General features: G+C 44.9%; 2 protein-coding genes across 3 annotated transcripts in view; both read right to left on the reverse strand.

Annotated features, from left to right (window-relative positions):
* Positions 1 to 2,856: 2,856 nt before the first annotated feature.
* LOC139328003 (uncharacterized) lies at positions 2,857 to 5,980 on the reverse strand. Its single transcript, XM_070958110.1, has 6 exons — positions 5,843 to 5,980; positions 5,404 to 5,508; positions 5,127 to 5,257; positions 4,829 to 4,990; positions 4,287 to 4,513; positions 2,857 to 3,130 (listed from the first exon to the last, which is right to left on the reverse strand). The coding sequence occupies exons 1-6, from the start codon at positions 5,907 to 5,909 to the stop codon at positions 3,028 to 3,030; spliced, it is 795 nt and encodes a 264-aa protein (XP_070814211.1). The 5' UTR covers positions 5,910 to 5,980; the 3' UTR covers positions 2,857 to 3,027.
* A 956-nt stretch (positions 5,981 to 6,936) lies between these two features.
* Positions 6,937 to 18,016, reverse strand: part of LOC139327769 (FERM and PDZ domain-containing protein 4-like) — a 45,127-nt gene continuing 34,047 nt past the window's right edge. For both annotated transcript variants that reach the window (XM_070957725.1, XM_070957724.1), the window contains exons 9-16: positions 17,651 to 17,770; positions 16,995 to 17,131; positions 16,100 to 16,226; positions 13,692 to 13,781; positions 13,346 to 13,528; positions 13,074 to 13,212; positions 11,584 to 12,606; positions 6,937 to 11,414 (exon numbers count right to left, since the gene is read on the reverse strand). In XM_070957725.1, coding sequence (XP_070813826.1) covers positions 8,032 to 11,414; positions 11,584 to 12,606; positions 13,074 to 13,212; positions 13,346 to 13,528; positions 13,692 to 13,781; positions 16,100 to 16,226; positions 16,995 to 17,131; positions 17,651 to 17,770 — 5,202 coding nt within the window. In that variant the 3' untranslated portion in view covers positions 6,937 to 8,031. The remainder of the gene's footprint in view (positions 11,415 to 11,583; positions 12,607 to 13,073; positions 13,213 to 13,345; positions 13,529 to 13,691; positions 13,782 to 16,099; positions 16,227 to 16,994; positions 17,132 to 17,650; positions 17,771 to 18,016) is intronic.

The raw sequence follows: 18,016 nt of genomic DNA on the forward strand, positions 1-18,016 counted from the left end.
TTTGTCTGACTGTGGGTAACAAAGCTGTTTCATCCCAAAGGCTCCTCAAAATCAGATGTTTTCTTTGGGGCCCTCAGCATCCTATAATCCTATAATCCACTCACTTACAGAATTTAATAGCGCATTCAGGAAGTTCTTGTCAACTTGTGAAGTCAGAAGACACCATGTGACCTCGTCATATCGACAAGTTAACTGAGATCAGGGTCAGTGGAGTGATCCAAACTCAAAAAGTCTAAGACCTGCCCTCCAGAACAGCGCGTTTTCTGATCCGACACCTCTATCGGCCTTCCAAAGCCATTACAAGTCAATGTAAAAATAAAGCTTTTTCCTGATCTGACACAGCAGTTGTTAAGGTTTTGTTCAGTTTAAGCCCAAAACCAACTCAGTAAGGGCTAGGTAGAGCAATCACAGTGATGGAGAAAAGAAAACAACGACAACCAAGAGGGAGGAAGGCTACAAGCCAAGTACAAAAAAAAAAAAAAAGACGATGCCATCAAGAGCATAAATGCTCGGAGCATTTTGTAACAATTAATGCACTTCAGCTTGGATATTTCCTTTCCCATGGGACAGCAACAGACTGCCATGCATCTCTAATAAAATGTAGCTGATTAACACAGACTGACAACATGATTCAGTACTTCACAACACCAAACGCCAGCTATTCAATGCTATTTATGGGTGTCTTCAAAACATTTCACATAAAGAATTAAGACATTCACAAGGACGCTATCTATGGAGCTACTTGGGAGATGATAAGCAAAGGGAATAGTGAAATATTCTTACATCCTCTCCTGGGCTAAGCTCGAGTGACAGAACGTATTTGGGCCCTTTGGGGTGTTCCCATACAGAATTTACCGCTCTATGAAAGGGCAACAGTGATGCAGAGGGGCAAACAAACCAGGAGGTCCGTCTTTGTAGCTGCTAGCTCTCTGATCTTGGCGCAGGACGGAGGTCAACCTCCAAAGAAAACATCCAAGAATTCACCTTATAAGAGCAGGCCATGCATTTGCAGAGTATATGAATCAGCCTCTAGTTGTTCTAGTTTGTAAAAGGAACAATTTGCACCACTAATTTTGACATTATCGCCATAAAATTTCTATGATGTTGCTCCATTTTGTTTTCTCTTACACAGCTGTGAAAGTTCATTTCCTGTGATGGCTTAGTCAAACATGTTTTTCTGTTGGTAATGAGAGGCAACAAAAGACAGAGTGAGACATACAAGAGCGACTCCTGGGGGATTCGATGTAGGCCAGTTTATGTGGGCTAAACTGTGGGAGCCTGAACCACCAGCAGCCTACCAATTGAATCTCCGATTTACAGATTACAATTCAACACCACATATCTATGTGAGTGAGCTGGCCACATTTGCATATATTTCTGTAATATTACGATATTCCACTCTCTGCAGTAGCCTGGAGACAAATAGTTGTATTAATCCTGGTGTTTAAAGTATAAACATCACAACAAAGTCCTTTAAGGTACAATATATTTCTACATAAAAACAGCATATCATTGGAGATCAAAGTCCCTGAAGGACAATAATACCGCTACAGATGTCTCTATATGAGTAACAGTAAGTAATATTGCTCAGTAATATGATGTCTTTATTTCTGATGCATGGCATAGCAGGAAGTCTGTGCGTCAGCCAACGGCCTCTCAACCCGCCACTGATCATCTTCAACCATAAATAGCACTTAAATTTTATTTAATATTCGCTCTATAGAGCGCCATGGCAACAGCTGATTCTACAGTGATGTGAACAATGCGCCTCCGCTGAAGGCTAAAGGCTGAGCCCAAGGATGGGGACGCTGGATGACAGTGCAGCGTGGGCTCCACCTAGTGGTGCAAAGTGGTAACTGAAGGGGCCGAGCCAAGGCTGCTGGAATGGACAAATGATCAATCCATTGACAGATTAATCCTATTATCTCCCAGAATGGCCCATCTTTAAGGGGCAGCAGTCTCCATTCAAGGGGCTTTGCAAACTCCACAGTCTACAAATCAAACTATCCCAGCCGACTAATCAATTTCAGACAAAAACTAGCTTCAGGGCAAAACTACACTGTGTGCACAGATTATTTGGAGGGTTCAAAAAGGCATGGTAAATTTATAGCTGTTCCACTCCAAAAAAACCCCCCAAAGAACAGTAGAGCCTTAATTCTCATCCATGAAAAAGAAAAACAACACAAGCAGCATCATACATTGTTGTCTCACAAGTCTTAATGCACTGTATGAAAAATGTCATTGTATGCAGTTTTTCCACACGTTTGCTGTGAGACAACAGCCTGTAAACAACAGCTGTGCTGAAGTAATAAAAGTGTTGCACGCAGACATCTGATGACAGCGACTTTAGGTGCAAACGACACGTCTAACTGCAGTCTGTCATACTGGTAAGGCTGACTGGTAACTGAATGGTCACCAGTTTGATCGTTACAGTTACTGTAGTATGGCCATAACTCCCAACAGATGAGCAAGCCTTTCGCCAGTACAAAGCGACGACTTTATTGAAATTAGTGGTCTATTTCATCAAAAATCTTCAAGTTTTCAGGACAAACAGTGCAATCAGTAACAAAGACAATTCTTTATAAACCAGACAGACATAAAAAAAATACCGATATCGACAGTCAATGACTGGCACATGGCACAGTTTCAAGTATTGTGAGCAAAAACAAAGACATACATACACACCCATCCTTATAAAGCGACACGAAAGGCTGTTTCAAACTCTCAACATTTCACTAGTCAATGCAAGTCATTCTGGTCTAAAAATATACATTATAGCTATCACACTTCTCAGATGTTGCTCTAGAAAGAAAACAAGCTGTTCGGTAACATATGAATGTAACGTTAACCAATGACGAATAGAAGACGAGATGTGCCACGCAAGACATGTCACACTCCTCGTAGCAATACCTCCCAGCTGATGTACAAATACAATATGATTAAATAAGGGGTTTCAATACACTTCCAACCACTTAGAACAGGGGTGGGGAGCCTTCTTCCTATCAAGGGCTGTTTCAATTTGTCATGTTAATTTGTGTCCATGGAGGAGACATCAGTACATGCCATAATCCTCTGCAACTCCTCAACACACGGCCCAACGGACTGGCTGCGCAACTGGGCCATCTTCAACCTAGAGACAGAGGAACAGAAGAGTCATCAGTTAGACAGTTTTCACCTGGGTACCTTCTTGTTTCTATTAGAGGTCGGCGGATTCATCTGCACCAATAGGATGTTTTACAAACTACCATTGACTGAACTTGGCTCTGATAGCATCTAATGCCTGCACGGAGACATACAGCACCACTTTACAGGCAAGTGACGGAAATGTCACTGTATACTTGACATAATTTGTTTTGAATGCTGCTCCAACTGATCATTACTTTTTTGGCTTAGATCGGTTGACCTCTAGTGTCTATTAAAACTGATGATCGACACAATTTCTGGGGCTGACGAATGGATTACAACACCAACTACAACAGTAAGAAAAGTAAACACCTATGAATATGGCAGCATCTAGGCTTGACAGTTCATCAAGAGGCTAGACAGTTGGCACGTACAGCGAGCTAATGACTAATTAGCAAGTACATTTCCATGCTAACTCGGAATATAAGTACCAGCCATTTTAAGGCTGTGTTTCTAAATTTTATTTCAGCTGCTAGAACACTTAAGATGACAGATAAAGATCACCCACCAACAGATTTTATGCATCCCAGTGAGAGCTGAAGGAAACACCCAGGTTGTGAGGGAAAGTGCTTCTATCAAGGCAAACAGACCCAGCTAAGTTCTGCAGGCTGGTGTACCAACCCTGCGCTGAAAGGTGAATGAACTTACATTCAACAGGTGGCAAGACAGGACTCCAGTGGGACACCCATGATGCACTGCTTCAGTTGGAAATTTAAGTTGGCAAAACTCATCAGCAAAAATAAGGCGGTGAGCTGTTGTTTATCAAGTATGTCACAGTTTTGAGAGTTCTCTGCTTTACAGTGGTCAGAAATGCAAAAGCACAGTATGGTAATAACTTCCATACAGGTTTGCTGTAGCCTGATTTTCACAGTAACCTGAGCTGAACTGTTTTCTTTGAGGAAAAGGTTATTGTTGAGAGGGATGTGGGCAGCCTGCAGTAAACATCTTATTAGTGCCACATAATTGAAGGAAATTAAGTGACTTTATTAGTGCACAGGCGCACCACTGAGTGTCTGGTTCACTCATTTTCAGATGCATCCATGAACGCAAGAAAACAAAATAAATTAATTGTGTGGACATATCCTCCATAACTAAAGTGTTACCTTCTGAGGAGCTCGCGTCCTCTGTTGGGTTCAGGGTGGTAGTGCTGAAGAGCAGTGAGGCTGTGAGCTGCCAAAATGCTGTAACACTGTTCTCGGACAGCGTTATGGTTCGCTGTATCCCACTGCGGCAACTCACTGGTGTAGCGCCACGCCATCAGTGTGTGCTCCAACACTGCGTCCCACTCTTTGTTCCTTAAAAGAACCTGGCCCCATTCCTGACACGAAACCTGAGGGTGAGGATAAGGAGGTAAAGGATTAGGATGACACGAAACACTCCACACAATGAGCCACATGGAGGTAACATATGGAGCAGTTTTTTGATACACTGGTGACAAAAAGTCACTATATGGAGAAAAGAAAAAAAGCTTAATTAGAAAAGAACAGCAGGGGTGTTCTCAAAGTGCCAACAGCTCCTTTTAAAGGCTAAAATAAAACGCATCACTTTTCTGCAAATGAGAATTAGACAGTAAACAAGTAAAAATAAATCTGTAGGTTTCCAAAAAGTGTTAGCATTTACACAAACATGCCATAACTTAACTCACTTTAAATGCCACCAGGTGAGGATATGCCTTTCTGTAACAGTGAGCATCCCTGTTGGAGCCAAACCGAGAATATGGTATGGACCTGTAAACATTCGCTTTCTTTAATTGCAGGTCTTCCTGGAGATACTTCAGGTCTGATGCCAGGATCCTGGGCTCTTGGCTCTAAAATGCAACACATCATATTTTAGGTGAAGGCTGGCAGTTCATTAATCTATCTTATTTTATATCTTGCTGATAAAATTCTGCTCAGGATGAAAACTGCTCCATCTCATCTTATTAAGATTGGCAGGATAGATACCTGTTCAACTAGGATGAGGGATCTGATTAACTGCACAAGCTGCTGTTTGGAGAGGGGGGTATGGTGCTCATCCATCTTGTCACACTGCTCCTCCATGCCCCGACTCCACATGCTACCAATGGACAAGTCCACTGCAAAACAAAGGCGTATGATTAGGACAGTAACACACCACAGCAAGTGTCATTTTCCATTTTCCCTCCTATGAAGTCAGTTCACAAAACCAGCCACACATGACGCTTTGCAGGGCGACCGATGGTGGTTTCTCTTGGTTACTTACATGACTGCACACGCTTTGTGCCTAGAGTTGTGCTTCTAACTCTTGGAAGTGGAGATGGGGACAAACGAGCACTTAGTACTTCTAGATAGGACCTCCTCATTCGAGCTGTGGAAAGAAATGGGAAAATTCAAACTTTGTGTTCTGTCTTTGGGTGACAGTAGTTAGTGTTAATATTTCCTGCACTGCAACTGGTTTTACACAGGCGCGACGTATAAATCGAGTGAAATATACGTCAGTGTATAATATATACCACTATAATTGTGTAAAGGTAACACAGTTAAGTTGCTGTTAACAATAACCTCATACCAGCTAACTGTTAATCCTGCGCGCGCGCCTGTGATAACATTAGCATGAGAGCAAAGTGGCGCCTTCAGCACAAAGGAGTTAACGTTACAGCAAATTTGAGCTTAAAAATAAAGCTCTCACATTTCAGACTAACCTGCAATTTTGGGCTGTGGAGCAGGTATTTCCACCAAAGCACGTCGTGACTGGCACACCGCTGCCATTGTGACCAAACTAACTGGTAAGGATACTGAGCTAACTACCTGCTAGTAGCCTGTGACGCTACTGTTAGCTGAACTTTAAACCCCCCACGGGGTGCCCAACAATAACTTTTCCACGGCGGTCGGTGGCTTCAGCTGGTGAACTCGGCAGTCGGTCAGCAACTCCTCCACAGGCGTCAGTGCAGTTTTTGAGCCCGCCAATATCCCCTACAAATGCAAAGTTCTTTGAATTTAACGAACTACCACAAAAAGTACTCGCACTTGTGAAGCCTGCCTAAGTGCAGGTCAGTACAAACTCACAACCTCCATCCGCTCCACTGAGAATACAATGCTGCTGAGGCGCGCGACACGAGTTGCCGCGCGGGAGTGGTTTGCTGCATGCGTCGACCTGATTGGTAAACGTCGCAGCGTGTGTGGAACAGGCGCCCAATATGCAAATAAGGTCACCAATGCCCTCCCCTCCGTCTCCCCTGCAGCTCGGGTAAAAGGTCACGTGAACACACCCCATGCGCGCCCTCGTGCACGCATGGACTCAACGTAAGTGCGCGCGGGCTACACACCATAGTGATAAAAAGTTTATCAAATGTTCTAAACAGTATAAAAATAACATAAATAATGCTATAATAATATACTAATGATATCAAATAGTATTAAATTCTTTATGTTGTCTTTAAATTCAAATCAGTAACTTGGCATGAACACATTTTGCATTCAGTTTGAAAAGTGGACGGTTCCTTCACAGGGTATCTTGTGTTTTAATATGAGCAGCCACATAATAACCATATGTTTTTATGAATATTACAAAATGTATTCTGCAACATGGATTATATATTGACATGAGAGCTTTGACATAAGCATACAATTCTTGCAGCTGCAAGAACTGTATGCTTTATTCATTGCAGTTCTATGAAACTGACATTTAAATTATATTGTTATGGAAGGATGGCACAACACTCAGAACACACCAGTGCTGACTGTCTGTCAAAGTGAGCCATTCAAACCAAAAGACACACGGTAAGAGACATAAAATATCTGTAAAACGTTTTTTAATAGATTGGTGGATTAGTGGGGGAAAAAAAAAAAAAAAAGAATTTCTTGTCAAGAGACACAGCCGCATCTTGATACAGAGTGTGGCATAATAAATCATTCAAGCACAGAATTTATCCCAAAACAGATGATAATAAAACACAAAAACTTCGAAATAATCATATAGAATTAACACAGTGGTCAACCTGAAATATTTCCTAATAAAGAACACTTTTTTCTTAATTGTTAATATCATAGTATTATTATAGTTTTATGTATTTAGTCTTTTGGAGAATAGTAATCGTATACTGTTATTCTTCTTGTCTGAAAATAATCCATTTGGTAAAATATGAAGCAGTGGTAAATGCAGCGCAATTTGAGCGTCCATGTATTTTTAACAGTCCTTAAAAAAAATGCATTGCTATGCAACAGGGTTGAAATCAGTTCACTTTTACACGGCCATCCATTAGCTCAACCTCATATTTATCATGTGAATCAAATAAGAGCAACAATTTCCTCACTGGACTGACAGTCACACATTTTTACTTACATTTCTACAGGTACATTTTTATATCACAACTATAAATTGTAAAACTGCACTTTTATGAACTGATTGAACTGAAAGTGAAATTCACTCCAGCCCTGTACAATATTAGAGCAAATAAAGCTGAAAACTCAATGGCTTCTTGAAACTGCTACGTCAAATAATATAATTATATTGCATTTATGTACATTATATACATTTATTTTTAAATAAGTTACATAATGCACAGGTAAAGGGGTATCTATTAGGTACATATTACAAAGTTCTGTGACAGCATGGCTTTGGAAATGTACATTATAATACTGTCATCAGAAAAAGCAAGTGCAGTCAGATAGGACTGCCTTTCAGCATCTTCCTAATTTTTCAGCGTGAGTTTTATGCAACTTTAACACTAACTGCAGTGAGCCGTACACTTGATTGACTTTGATATGGAGACGATCCAGACCTCATATGAGAAGTACATGATTCTTCCAGCAGACTCAAAAATAGCAAGATGCTTAAAAACAGACTTCTACTGACTGTGTAGGCCACACTATAAAGCAAAAGAAGTAGCCTCTACTTGCTAAGCAGCGTTTTAAGGGAGCGGGTGAGTGCGTTAGCAATGGCCGACATGGTGCTTGAGTGGCGGACCAGGGCTTTCACACTGTGCTCCCCTGGTGCTCCCACGGTGGCAGCCTCAGCCGCTTTGAGCAAACAGATGTAGTTCATGACAACCTCATCCACCTTTGCCACAACCTCTCTCTGCTGGTGTGAGGCTGAGGCTCCGAGCCCCCTGACCAGACACATGCAAGCTTCACAGAGACAGCATAGCACCTGGAAGCTACAAGTTACAGCAAGCAGCATCTCCTCAGGACTGCCGTGGGCCTGCGCCATCCTCCGGCATGCTCGGCCTAATTCTTTCGACTCAACAGAGAGGAGCTGCTTGTATTGGGCTACATCCTGGAGAGGCATCTGGGGTCCACGGTCGCAGCGCCCTACGCTGGATCTCACCAGTGCAATTAGCTCACTGGCATCGCGGCGGACATCGGTGAAGCCGGAAGGGAAGCCATACATGCGGTCCTTGAGTGCATTGATTCGTGCGAGACGGTCACTGAAGCTCATGTTATTGAGGACCTCCCCATACAGCTGCTCCCCAGCTGCATCCACAACTGAGCCACAGGGCAATATGGCTGACGCAGTGGCACTGTCATTGTCACTATCGTTCCCACCACGGCTTCGTCTGGGCCTCTCCCACTCGATCTCATCCTCTTCACCCTCACTCTTCCGTTTGAAGAAGCAGTAGCTAAAAGGTCCATTGCATCTCCAGGGACTGGTGTCCAGCTTTTGAGAGCCCTTCATGTGTTTGGCGTCTTTCTGTAATGGGAATGCAACAGACGCCCTTCTACTGTCAACCCGAGTGCTTGTAGACCAGCACGTGGTGTGGGAAGATACGGAGCCTTGGGAGTAGCTCTTGGAGAGCCGCTTCCTTGTTGGCCTCCGCTGGACTTTGGTCTCACCTTGCTGGGGCACAGATGGTGACAAGGGCTGCTGGCTCCGGCTTCGACTGGGCTTATCAAACAGAACTTCCACACTACCAGAATTGGCAGTAACATTGCTGGAGCTGCGTTTGAGCTCCCGACCCCGTTGCAGGTTATTGCTGAAGGGATCTGTCGGTGGCAGAGTTGGGGGAACAGCCTGAATGTGGTTCTGATTCTGCCGGGACTGGATGGAATGGATGGAATTCTGTGCGCATCCTGAGTTGCTGGAGCTAGGGTTGGCTTGCCCAGGAAGAGGCAATGGAGGAGGCGGTGGGGGAGGTGGTGGAGGAGGTGGACATTGTGTGTTAGGAGTTGGAGATGTAATGCAAGCTCGAGTCCCAGTAGATGCCTGCCTGATAAAAGCTGAAGGATGGTCTCCCCTTCCTAGTGAGATGCTGTTGAGGTCTGCTCGTTGACCACTTACACTGGGGGCAGCAGAGAAACAAAGAGAATCATTAGGACGAGGATGAGGAGGCTGTTGAACTGCATGCTTTGCTCTCGGGTCTGATCTGAACCAGTCCTCTGTGCTGCCACTCGGTTGGCTTCTTGACCGAGGTGGGGGACGATTAGCGGTGCCCCCACCGTGGCGGTTTCCACCTGTCATGAATCCCCCATCCCGGCTGATACAGCCCTCTCTGTTATACAGTGACAGGAAGTGCTCTGGGTCCATGCCACTCCTTTCTAGTTCACTTTCCAGGCCAGAAAAGGAGCTTCTCCTCTCAGCTGTTACTGCCCTGAAATCTAGACTGTCATTCTGTCGCTGAGCATGCATGTCAGGACTTCTCTTGAGTTTGGCAGGAAGTGTGGCTGAATGGTATGACCGTGGATTTTTATTATCCAGCTGCATGGTGGCCGTATTAGGGGTGACTAAATTTGGGCTGAGAAATGGGGATGATAGTGAGGAAGGCATACATGGGCAACGAGCAATGGTATTGCCCCTATTCTTAACCATTTCAACAAGCTGAGGGTTGCTCGTGATAAAGCGTCTGGTGTCCTTTTTCACTGCCCCTCCCATACCTGCACTTTGCAGCTTCCCTCCCTGATGCATCTGGCTGACTGTTAGATAGTTAATCAGTTGTCTGTAGGCCTCACTGCCTTCCTTCTGGTTCATCCCCTTAAAACAGGCCTGTTGTTTAGCATGCAGATCGTTGTGGGGCCTCTTGCTTCCAGTACCTGTACTCTCTTTATGCTTGGATGGTGTGGCTGAGGAGGGGCGGCCCGGTTCAGCCCCAGCAGCAGGAGGGTGAATGTTGGGCAGCATTTTGCGAAGGAGGGCAGGGTCTGCGTGAGGGTGGAGGTCTTTTCCCTGAGAGCTCTGGACAGGGATGCAACGAGGGATTCCAGGTTTGTTATCTTCATAGTTTAGCACCCTGAGTAATGAGGATGAGGAACTGGAAAGCGGGTGCCTTTGCAAATGGTGGTGCTTTGATTCAACCGCACCTGGGCCAAGTGGTGAGTCGGTCGGGGTGGCACAGGTGCTACTGTTCGTGCTGCCACCAGCATCGAGCGATGAGCACAGAGAACCCTGCAATGAGCTGTGGGCTTCTCCTTGCAAATTTGAAATCCTTTTTGCTAGATGGTACTCACACAACCGTGCAACACTCTGCTGTCTAGAAATGGGTTGATGGTCACTTTGTATGTCCGATCCCTGGTCAGATCCTCCTGATCTGGATTTTTTGGTTGGGGACAGCAGGGACGCTACAACTAGATGTTCATCTTGCTCAACACCCGCAGCTCCATTATCTGCACCACAGTCCCCCAAGTCCACAACATCTAACACATGATCAGAGGTAGAGGAAGGAGGGCGGGGTATTCTGTGATGGTCGCGGGGGAGGCTGTTCATTGCAAGGCCCTCGGCTGTAGAATTTTCTGCCAAGAAAGAATTCTGTCTTCTTTGACTTTCCACTCGCTCACAGAATGAAGCTCGCTGGTCCAAGTCAAGACGGCTACGGCTCCCACTGCTCTCACCTCGATGCCCTTCCCTTGTGCTGAAGGTGTTGTACTTCCCACTGGAGTCTGCAGACTTTTTGTGATGCTTGCCTCCTGGTGTGGTGGAACTTGGGCGCTGGAGGGTGGATGAGAAGCTAGTCTGCGACCTCACCTCCAAGCCATCTCGACCTGACGATGCGGCGTCCAACTGTGGGCTCCGTCTTGGAGGAACTGCTGGAGGCTGAAGGTGCCGCGTTGGACTGTGGGGTTTCTTTTGGATCGTACCTCCTGTACTAGGTGAGACGGGGAATTCTGTTTTCTCCTCAAGTAAAGGTTGGTAGCCTTCTCTTGTGGCCACCAGAAGACGCATGTGGCTCTCGCTGAGCCTGTGAGTAGCAGCCAGTTCAGAGATTTCAGTCATCTCTGATGAGTTGGTCTCATTGCCAGAATCTGAGGACGACTCTTGGCTAAAGCCTCGAGATGTGTAAACACCTAGAAGATAAGAGGTACAAAATTGATGATGTTGAATGTGAGAGGCTGTAGACTGAGACACAGGATTAATTTTGAGGTGGGTTATGTGGAAAAAGCTCAAACAAATAGTAAATAAAGATACAAGTGATGTGATCAAACATTACTGTGATTGCAAGAGTGTTCAACAGACCTGGATTGTTTCTGTTGGGTGGCGGTGGGGGAGGCCTCTGTTCAGAGACAGACAGAGCCTCCAGGGCCTGTAGAGTATTCATGACTGCATTCTCCAGCCTTTGCTCCCCTCCCCTGCTCCCTTCCGCCTCCCCATGTGTTGGAATAGCATCAATTAACGATACTGGGATATCATCACTGTCACATGTGTTGAGTGGCCTTCCCTCGGGTGCTGTGTCCTCATCTGAACTATCCCGAAAGCCCGGTGGTGGCGCTGCAATTGCCAGGTTGAGCGTCTGCAGCAGGGCATCGTCCTCTTCATCATCGACGCCATCGTCTCCCTCAGGAGGAGGCAGCGACGTTAGGTCGATGATGTCATCAGTGGAACCAGAAAGCGTAAGGAAGGTGGCTTTGCCAGCTGCCGTGGCTAACCCTCCTCCTTGGTTGCCGCAGTTTTCGTGTCCACCTCCTCTGTCGTCACCCACAGGTGTACCCCCTGTGGAGTCTTCTTCACAGGAAGCATCGTCATCATCCTCTGCATCATCCGTCGTGTCACGATAAAACAGATCCCTTAGCAGTGGCTCTTCCCCACCTTCCTCACTTATTATGTTACTGTAGACGTGCGTCAGACCACTGAACTGAAATGGCACCTTGTCCTGTGTCCGAAAGTCTGTGTTGTTGTGCAAGTAGGGTGGTCTGTGCTCGGGTACCTCAGGGCTCTCCAACAGTCTTTCATAGCCTAAGCTCTTAGCCTTGTTCAAGGGTGGGTCCCCCCCAAAAATGAATGACACTTTTGCACTCCGAGGTGAGTCTTGAGGTTTGTGTCTGGTAGCGGGGGGAAGAGGAGGGGGTAACGGGCTTCTCCGTGCCCCTGAGTCACTTTCAGGGTTTTGGGGTTCATGGAAGTAAGGAGAGAGGCTGTTTTCTCTCTGCCCATTGTCTGAATACTCAGAGTCCCTGTTGTAGACCTCTTCCTGGCTGGGTGAAGCCTCCTCATTGTCCCCCAGAGATGTGCTGTATGGCCACTCCAGGACACGATCCTGACCTGCAGACAGCAGCAATACAAGGTCTTATTACTTTGTTTTATATTTTATGTTGATTAAATTTTAAACAGGCTTCCTCCTTTAGACTTTTGAGTGCTCAACTTCAGAAATTTTGAGGTTTCATGCTGTACTGTAAAGTATCAATTTTTAAGCCATTTAATCCAGCCTGGAGTCGTTTCCTTCCAAAATGCGTCAGAGCGAGAGTGTTCATCCACTTCTTAACTTGTTTTAATGGATTGCTGCCACGACAAAGACCACATGACTTGTTTCAACAACAGTTATGACGCAAGTTGACTGTACTTTTCTCACCCAAACACAAATCTTTTGACACATCTCATAAACAAAATCTTCGTCTAAACTTGTCAAAAGCCCTTCAGACATCATTTTATTTCACTTAAATAACAGTTGAAAACATTACCTACTGCCACATAGCATTTTGAGAAGCAACTCATAGTTAATAATAACTCACTGTTATCATCCCCTCCTGTGCTGTTGCAGTGGGGCATGCTGAAGATAGATCTCCTTGAGTCCACTAGGAGGCGATAGTAGCCTGCTGTTATACAGGCCAGGTTCATTGCATCACTTGACTCCATGATCAGTGTGATGGGCTGTGGAAAAAAAAGAAGGAAAGGAGAGAAGGCAGGGTGGAAGGAGGGGGAACAAACAAAGCAGATGCTATAATTTGTGCCAAACATGATAAAATTTGCTGGTACTTCTGTCTTCACACAGAACTGGGCTCACCCTGACGTCCAGAACGTGCAGCTCCAGTCGGACGTTGGTCTCGTCCTCAGTGAGGATCTCGATTCGGTTGACATGGCTGAAGTCAGCCAACAGGGCCACCAGGTTGGTCCGGGTGTTGATGACATGGCTGATGCCATAACGTGGGCCCACTAACAGCGTCACGTCTGTCTGTTTCTCTCCTTGCTACAGAAAGCAGTGAGCTTTTGTTAAAATGAATTCAGAAACAAATCAGCTGGGTCAAACTTTTGTCCTGAAAGACTTTAACAGAGACAGAGATGCAATTCTAAACTAAACTCAAGCTTGTTCCACAACTTTTACAAATCCTCTCCAGAACTAAAGGTCTTACCAAAAGTATTGATTTGAACTCCCTCCCTCCATAGAGTCTGAGTTCACTGAGGTACCTCAGGTAATGCACCTTGGCCTGCAAAGCAGTCAGCTGCAGGGAGGAGAGAAGCGCGACACATTAGCAGGCATCTGAAAACGACCACCTCAACCTTAACAGAGTATTTTTTTTCTGGAAGTCAGGACGTGAAGCACCCTCCAGTCATTTTGATCTGGACCGCCGATTTTCCATTATATCCCATCATATCATTTAAATCTGATCAAAATCTGCTCCACTGCAGTGCTCTTTATTGCTTGCTTGTGTGGATGCGTGCCTCTCCAGCCATTTAGGGTCAATGGGATTTTCAAAACTCAAACTTGAAAGTGTTGTATATTTAAGTACTGATGCTTTCACTGCAATGAGACATATGGAGCATATGTACACATTACATTTGCTAATTCTAATGCGTTTTGTTTTATTTGCATGCAACTGACATGAGGGTTTTTTTCAGTGCTCTTATTGTTCATTTAGCAGTTGCAATGCTCCTCATCCTTAATGTGTTGTACTACATATACAGTACATTCTCCTATGTTGCACCTGAATTTAACAATGAAATGAGCCCACAGTGTAATCGTGTGATATTTTACCTCACTGTCAGTTCCAGAAACAAAAGGCTAATGGGATGTCTGACCTTGCCCGTTGGAAAACCACACACCTCCGTTAAAAATCATCCTGTTTTTCTGAAATTCTTGCAGAGTCTTAACCGCCACCTTCCCTAATAACTGAGCGAGCAACCTCTTTCGGTTAAGGGCTGAGCGATAACTTCAAGGCCGTAGCGAGAAAGCTAATTTGAAGCATCAACGTTTTGAATTGCATGTCAGTCCATTGGTGCGGCTTGGCTGTATTTCTCCCTAATGAATAGAGTGGATATCAGCTGCCACTGTGAATGCAAATGATGAGCTAAGACATCAGACTGCTCGGGCTTGGAGGGAAGAGATCAATATCCCTCGAGTATGACTGATATTTCATAGACATACACACACACATCTGGAGTTCAGGTGTGTATAACTGAATTCCTTCATCCACTACATGAAGCTGGATCAGGTAGACTGAGTTGGGCACAGAGCAATGGTAATTAGCCTGCTGAGGAGTGATGTGTTCAGCGGCAGTGATCGCTTCACAAATCAGATTATTTTTACATGTATGTATGCAATGAAGGGGGGAACTTTTGAATAAAACAAGCAGGGTGAGAAGGCTGCTCGTTGCTGCTTGCAATCACTATATCTCTTCTTTTTCTTATTGGAACAAATCCCATAAACAGAGCAAAACCAGTAATGTGTTTTAATTTTTCTCCCAGTGTGTTCAAGCCCCATTCATTACTGCTGAAGACGTCAATCTTTCAAATGGGTCAAAAATACGTAGCGTAATATTACAGAAAAGGCTCAGTAATTTCCAAAAGCAGTTGAGCTCTGTAGTTCTTAGAAATAAGAATAAATTATATTCAGCAAGGATTAATACATATTTGGTGCTCTAGTGAGCATCCGTGGCAGCAGGACCCAGAGTAAACCACATGGCCCATGTTCCAAAGAAGGAACATGTGATCCATTGTGATATTTTTGAGTCATTTTTTTGGATAACGGCAGAGCTCAGCACACAGCTACAGTATATAATTCATTGTTGGTTTTGGTCTCTCCATGGGATTTGTCGATGTCGCTCATTTTGTGGCTTCAGCATCCGTTGTTACAACGGAGCAGACTAAGAAAAACAGCAAACCACGGCTCAATCATAACTACGGTGGAACGGCAGCAGGAAAGCACAAGAGGAGTGTGTTAGCTTAAAATAAACGCACTTCTCAATGTATAGTTTTTAGCCTCCTTTTGAGCCCTTTATAATTTTAAGAGTTTGTGTCTTCTCTCAGACGAAAACATCACGCCTGAATTCTGATTTTCTAACTGAGATCCACTTACAGCTAACTTTGTTTGCATGGCAGCTGTTGGCATATTGCTCGCTGACGTTGAAAGTGTTGCACGGGTTAATTTCATTTCGCCACGCTGCTGATTCGTGCGTGTCAAAGGAAATACGGGTGTTAGAGAATGAGCAGACCAGCAGCTGCCTGTATCATTAAAGCAGTTTCACAAAGTTCCGCTGAAGTTGGATCAGAGGCCCCTGACTGGGACATGTGTGTGTGAATATGAATATCTTATTATGCACACAGCTTGTCAAGGCACTTTGCTTGTTATTCGCATTAGCATTCAAGGTCTAGCTCAACAAAGGGTCTTAGGTTGACAAGGGTGAGAACCTTTACAAGGTTGAGCATGGCAGTGATGCTATTTTAAGGTGTTGCGTCAGAAAACAGACACTGTCTCTGTGCGCATGTGTGTGTGTCAGAAGTTTATTCACAAGGGCAAAGAAAGACAAAGAGAGCGGCTTACTTTTTTCCCTGGAGGCACGAGGTTCTGGTTGGTTTTGAGGATGTGCGTCAGAGCCTTCTTGATGTTTTTCTCCTTCATGCTGGACAGCACGACGGGAGGCAGGAACAGCGAAAGACCCCACTCCTTTCTGTTGAGGGGAGATTGGTTTCAGCACAAAAGTCCCCCATGGAAAAAAAGAACTTCCACGGAAGAAAGGGGTCAAAAAGCTAGAAATCAGATGATGTTTCCTCTCAGACAAGCTGTCACAGAACAGAATACTGACTTTCAGGAGGAGCTTTCTCTGCGGACAAGCGCTTCCTCAATAGGAGCCCATTCACAAAATGTGAGATTCCTCCTCGCAGCTACTGAAGTTTGAGCTGCTGTGCCAACAGAAGCACAAACACTAGAAAACTCTCAGTCGTTTGGCAAGCCAGGATGACAATGCTATGAACAGAATATTAATTTTGCATTGAATTTGCAATTTGTGTAATTTTGTTCGAGCATGTCATACTGAAACTACACATTCAATCAGATTAATGCATCATAATGAAGTCAAACAAGTGTTTTTTTCTCTTAAATCTCTGTTTGTGCAACTTAAGAAAACATCTGTTTGTATGAGCGGTTCTCTTCCCTCCATGTTTGGAAGCCTGGTTGACATTTCTTCAGATCATGTGCTTTGACGGTTGAACCAGAAGTTTGTCAAAGATGCCTCCACCCAAGGAGGGAAAATAGGACAATGAATTCATCTCTCCCTGATAAGCTTCTGTAAACCCATCAAAAAAAAAAAAACTTTCAGAAAAGAGGAACATCATTTATTATTGATGGAGCAGCTCCAGGCTGCTCAACATTACAGATCATTTCTGGAGTGGCAAAAACACACACGCATACCCACAACTGCTTTCGCACGCGAACTTACTGGATGTATTTGAGCGAGACCTTCTGGCTCTGCCTGGTTGTCATGGTGAGGATGTACATCTGCAGTGCGGCCAATCGCAGCGCAGCGTCGTACTTCAGCTCCGGGCCGAACCGTTCCAGGACCACGTCGTTACAACTCTGCGGCAGAGCAGGAAGCAAGGTTATATAAGAATCCCGACGTCCGTCCGGGGCTCTTGAAGCGCATTTCATCTCTCCGTCAGGCATTCCGAGCAGCAGCGCGTCCCTGCTGAGCTCACATAAGTTGTTCTCAACCTTTGTGGCTTGAGATCGCTTCAAAGAGCTACAGCTTTCAGTCCCTGATGAAGACCAAAGCGGTGAACTCCGGCCAGAAAAGATGATTAGCTTTCCCTCTCCCAGCCTATTCCACTTGTCTCATTAGCAAAAGAATCCAACGGGGAGGCAATTTAGTATTTTCGGAAGAAGTAACAAGTGGGTTTAGTTGAGGATTTTGTTTACAAATGAGCTTTCTGTTATGACAGGATCCAATCTATCCATCTGATTAACTTTAGCTAATTACCAAAAATCATTCTGAAACCATCTGGCAGATAATCCACCCCCCGAAAGTTGACATTTTATTACTAGCAATCAACACCTTTTATTTCAGGCCAATCAGAATCAGTTCCAGGGCTCGCTCACCTGCACATAGAGGTATTCAAATGCCACGGCGTCTCTCCGGAGCAGCTCCACGGGGTCCCTAGGCACGAAGCTGACTCTAAAGAAACACTTCATCTTGTCAGAGCCGGGCCTCTGGGTCACCTGGGGATGAGGAGACGAGAGGGGAAGAGGTAGTCAAAGTATCAGTAACAGTATTACTAGCAGTAGTATTTGTTGTAGGTGGATGTGTGGGATGCATGGAGGATGAGGGCATTTTCCAGGCAGGGAGGGTAATGAAAGACACATTTGCATGATGGGAAGTGTCGGATTCAGTGTAATGTGGAGCTTTACCCATATTGTTTTCCCAACCTTATGGAGGAGCAACAGAGCAGCAGCAGAGTGTTGGCG

This window comes from Chaetodon trifascialis, chromosome 24, assembly GCF_039877785.1.
Source record: "Chaetodon trifascialis isolate fChaTrf1 chromosome 24, fChaTrf1.hap1, whole genome shotgun sequence".
NCBI classification, from domain to species: Eukaryota; Metazoa; Chordata; class Actinopteri; order Chaetodontiformes; family Chaetodontidae; genus Chaetodon; species Chaetodon trifascialis.

Excerpts from the sequence above, each read along its gene's own strand:
- LOC139328003 (XM_070958110.1), bottom strand. The coding sequence starts at position 5,909 with ATGGCAGCGGTGTGCCAGTCACGACGTGCTTTGGTGGAAATACCTGCT. Across the intron at positions 5,509-5,842 it reads TCCACAGCCCAAAATTGCAG|CTCGAATGAGGAGGTCCTAT; the intron begins GTTAGTCTGAAA and ends TTCTTTCCACAG. Across the intron at positions 4,514-4,828 it reads CTCACCTGGTGGCATTTAAA|GTTTCGTGTCAGGAATGGGG; the intron begins GTGAGTTAAGTT and ends CCTCACCCTCAG.